The sequence below is a fragment of the Anneissia japonica genome, unplaced genomic scaffold (genome assembly GCF_011630105.1).
Source record: "Anneissia japonica isolate Jap-2015-1 unplaced genomic scaffold, ASM1163010v1 scaffold287869_len1821871_cov162, whole genome shotgun sequence".
In the NCBI taxonomy this organism is placed as follows: domain Eukaryota; kingdom Metazoa; phylum Echinodermata; class Crinoidea; order Comatulida; family Comatulidae; genus Anneissia; species Anneissia japonica.
Window position 1 is genome coordinate 1254687 of NW_022741034.1, and position 5114 is coordinate 1259800.

General features: G+C 35.7%; 1 protein-coding gene across 2 annotated transcripts in view; it reads right to left on the reverse strand.

The window, feature by feature from the left end:
- Positions 1-3773, reverse strand: part of LOC117118551 — a 30450-nt gene extending 26677 nt beyond the window's left edge. For both annotated transcript variants that reach the window (XM_033263170.1, XM_033263171.1), the window contains exon 1: positions 3645-3773. In XM_033263170.1, the coding sequence (XP_033119061.1) occupies positions 3645-3708 (64 nt within the window). In that variant the 5' untranslated portion in view covers positions 3709-3773. The remainder of the gene's footprint in view (positions 1-3644) is intronic.
- Between the last annotated feature and the right edge of the window lie 1341 nt (positions 3774-5114).

The following is a 5114-nucleotide window of genomic DNA, read 5'->3' on the forward strand; positions in this document are numbered from 1 at the left end:
GGCTTAAGACTGTCCCCGACGATAAATCGAGTCGGGCTGCGTCGGCCGACGCTGTCTGAGTTGGCCTTAAAATTGCAGGGGTTCTACAATTCCATGAAGCTTGCCTTTTTTTTTAAACATCAGATTAAGATGTATACTATATATTGGACAACATCATAAGTTAGCATTTTCTTCTCCAACGTAGACTGATTGTTTTGCCTGTATCTATTCCATCAACATTTGGCATAATCAATTAGCACTTCTCACCAACCTCCGGTATAATTTGATTCAAATTGCTGGTCACACTTGAAAAAAATCACTGGCTGGACCACTTAGCCAAGCTATTTGACTTCATAAACAAAATGTACAGTATTGGTAAACTGAAAATTGGATTGTATAGTTAGGTACTGGGATATATGACCAACAACCTCTTGAAAGCAGAATAATCTTGCACTATGCATTTTAGTATTGTCAACACACCACAGGGTTATACACATCTAGATGTGTATAAGAGACAGTCGGCACACACACTAGTAAGATGGGTGGGAATATGAATGGTTTCAAATTTATGGGGTGAGGCAAACATTTTTCCTAAGAACCCCAAAAAGTAAGGGGGTCCTCCCGAGAAAATGTTGATTCATAGAATGGCAGGAAATGAGCTTTCCCGACTTCTAATTTTTTATTCAAGGTCTTTATTCTTTATTTAGATAAGAATATAAATTAACAATTACAAACAGACAGCCAAAAACTGTATATATGAGTGTATTACAATAATTACTTAAAAATCTAAAAACAGAACACCAAAATTCAAGAAATTCACAACACAAACATAAAAAAAAAGCAATGGATAAAAAGCACAGCACCAGACATAAATCCAAATTAAAATGATAAAAATTGAAGAAATAAAAAAGACATATAAAAAACACATTAATTAAAAATTGAATTGAATTTTCTTTGTAACAACGGTCAGGACCCCCGATTAGGTGAACCTGGGTGAACTGATGCATGAATATGCATGCATGCCGACTTCCACTCGCAAGTCTTGAAAGCAGTGTTCGCTGCTTGTGGAATATGAAATTGCCTGTGATGTGAAAGCTACGGTGTTGGTATTAAACATAGAGATTGAGGCTGAAATTGCTTAAATATTAAAGCCCCATTCCCGGCAAAATTTCACTAAAAACTGATTTTTTTTTTATATAGAAAATATGCATTTGCATTACTCCAATTATTATAAATCATGGAAAAATGTTGGCATGAATTTTAGGCTTACGCAAAAGAATAAAAAAAAAGAGAAATACAGACTATTTCTCATAAAATATTACCATTTTCTCGACGAATTCATCGTTACTAGGCAAATTCAGAGGTTGTAGATCGCATCCACTGGAATACTCTCGCTTTTATGTATACAGTACTTTATACAGTCAATAATGTGCGCCCTCTCTAATGAGATTAGTTTTTGTACTTCGCATCTCGCACAATGCGGTCGTTCGATTAAGGCTGAGATGTGTTTATTTAAGTGTCAAAATCTCAGTCAGAATCAGTTTTTTAACAAATTTGAAATAATTCCTATGAAATATTATAATTCACAAGTATCATTACTAGCAACGGAAATATCATGTCGGCCGTTTTATGTGTGATAACAGAACCTAAATCGAGGTAAGGCTAGGCCGAGCCTAGCAAGCGTTGGGTAGGCTAACGTTTTCGGCGCCTACGATATTTCTTCTTACGACCTACCGCAAAATCTACCATGAAAATTCATCCGCATTTATTTTTTGTGTGGAACACCAAAAAAAAAAAAAAAAATCAAATTTCAGTCTTATTTCATATTTTTTTCATTCTTAGAAATGTCTAAATTCCGTTAAAAACTAGAAATTCCGTATTATATTTATAAATCTTTATAACATTATACAAAAATTAGATTTTTCTTAACAACTGAAATTTTGCCGGGAATGGGGCTTTAAGAACAAAATAAGAAGAAATTGAGGCTGAGGTAGAATGTCAAACTACAAAAACCAAAAAATTATATCTGTACCTTATGTGCAATAGGTGTGACTATGTAATACCTTCTATAATACAGTAAAGTAGATGTACCTATTTCCCATTTGGGGCCATTTTTTAACCAGGGCCTTTCTTTGCTGGGCCTTTCTTTCAGGGGCCATTTTTTGCAGGGCCGCTTTAATTCACCTCCCAGTACAGTTATTATACTTCTGTACAATAATAATTTTCTATGTTTGAAAAGTGTGTAAAATAAAAACAAAATAAGAACATTTTGAGCCTGAAATTGGCCAAAAAATGAACACACTACGCCTGGGCAAAATTTTACTGGTTCTTATTTTAAAAAAATAATTTTACCAAATCAAATATATGCTATTATATATGTCCTACTTTTTATATTAAAGGCTGTCTATCAAAATAAAAAAAAATTAATAAAACTTATTTAAAACGACCGAAATAAGACGGAAGTAAAAAAAAAAGAAACTTCCACTTAATAGCAGGAAAAATCTTAACAATGAATCATGTAAAACTGTACAGCAAATACGTTCACTCTCTAATTGACAGGGATTTTTTCTCATCAAAATGTTTAATTGTAAAATTGCAACTGTGTCCGAAATACTCGTAAATTGTAAGTTACACCCTCCATCTGTGAAAGTCCCTCTCCGGCCCCTCTATTTCAAATTCCTAGAGAGAAGTAATTTTCATTATAAATCTGAACGGGTGCAGGTCAACTCGGCCACAAGTCAACTCGGCCACAGCCAACTCGGCCACAAGTCAACTCGGCCACAAGTCAACTCGGCCACAAATCAACTCGGCCACAAGTCAACTCGGCCACAAGTTATTTAATGTAAATACTAATAATACTAGTATGGTAATAATAACGATTTAAATATCAATTTTAATAACTAATTAGTGATAATAACGATATTGAAGGTGATAATAGCAATAATACAACAATAATAAATTAAAGATAATGTTAATTATTTATTTGTTTAACAATATATAATGTTAATGCTAAGACTAATAATTAATATTAAAACTAACGGTAATAATAACAACAATGACAACAATAATAACAGAAATAATAATAACAATTATTACAATGTAGTACCAGTAAATGACTTGTGGCCGAGTTGACTTGTGGCCGAGTTGATTTGTGGCCGAGATGACTTGTGGCCGAGTTGAACCTGGTTGTGAACCCGATCTCACTCAGAAGTCCGACGCCTTACACGCTGCGCCACATGTTCCCCCACCCCCCACCCAACACGCCACATGCTTATGTAAACGTCCAGGTATGATACAAACTATAAAATTATAGAAATAGCCTACTATAATTCAGAGAGAAATTGTACCAAATGAAAATTATAATGGTTACAGAAATTAAAATGTTGAGTGCAAAATTGTAATATTTTTACACCAGCCCATTCCCGCCTCGTTTCCCACTCCAAATCAGTTTTTTGACAGCATCATCAATTTTGGCAGATTTTGACAAAATCCTTTAAAAATGCTTAGGATTGCTTATGAATACAGACCTTACCCTTTTTGACCCCGTATATCTCACCTCTACTATCATTACTTTTTCAATTGCCTTAACTAAAATTGACAGGAAAAACGCACTTTCAATTAAAACAGGGTAATGTAAATGTACGAAAATCGACGACATAACTTACCTTTTGATGAGAAACCAGCCAATAAAAGTAATATGAGAAGAGAATGTGACATTTTACTGTACATATTTGTCTTCAGGTTGTTCAAAATGAGGAAATGAGCTACACCTTCTATCTATTACAAGTATTCTATTTATTAAAATATGCCACATTTGGATAAAAAGGAAGTTTGCATTCCAAACGCAGTGTTGCGTAATGAACTCAACAATTGAATAATCAGTCTCGATATATAATGATCAACAATGACAAAGTAGGCTTTGTGTGAATGTCATTGTTTACGATCACAGTACTGTACCACTGTGGGTCGAAACTGTAGCCAAAAATGAGAATTTATCTTAAACGTTGGACATAATTGTCAGGGGTGTATCCAGAATTTTTTTAGGGGAAGGGGGTCGTGATCATAATTTTTGGACCTTTCAGAGGGAGACAGGAAAATCGATTACAGCGCCACCAGCGAATGGGAGGCTCAATTTCAGAATTGCTGGAATTGAGACAGATTTATGTCACGGAATTGGCAAGGTCTTTGGACTCATTACTGGTACCTCATCAATGCTTTTTCATTTATGTCATTGTGAAAAGGCCTTAGAAAAAAATGTCTTTGGGAAAAAGGTGGACCTTTGAAATTTTTTTTGAGGGGGGGGGGTCGTACGACCCTCCCGACCCCACTTTGCATACACCCATGATTGCTACATTACTATAGCCAACCAGAAGACGACTAACAATGAAGTTTGGCTTAGCTGCAAGGCCTTCAATCAGACACAATCCTCCTTCTATGCCATTTGTTCAACCTGGCCTATGTTTAAATGCAAATAGTAAACAAACACACGTTCACTTGCAAGTATGATGGCGTTGCAGTGTGGTGATTCAAGGGGGCCCATCCGACCTATTCCCCTAAATTAAAAAAAATGTAAAAATAAATTGAGAAAAAAAAATTCTACTCAAATTTTGAGTCTGTAGTGCAATTTCCAGCAATCTAGAGGTGCCACAATCATAAATTTTCATACCCTCTCAGGCATAGGCGTAGATCCCGGGGGGGGGGGAGATGGGGATATATCCCCTCAATATTTGACAAGGGGGGGGGGGCATTGTATCATCCCCCCCCCCAATATTTTGGCTATGTATGGGATAAAATGGAGCTTTACACACTTCAAAAGACTGTCACAGATTATTATATCTGGTACCAATCTAAGCTCTTCTTTCCTTAATGTTAGATGTGCTTGCAAAGAGAGCCACATTTCACATTGAAGAGTGTACGACATCGGTTGATAAGAAATGTATTGCTTAGGCCTATAATAGTAAATTGCATTAATTTATTTTGCAAAAACAAGGTTTCCAGCTTTAGAGGGGGGTCACATCCCATGTCCGCACAAGGGCACACACTGGCGCTAACACCAGGCGCGTAACAGGAGTCTTGGGTCAGAGTGGGTATTTATTTATTTAATTTTTTATTTCAACCATCTTTAAAGAGGGTAA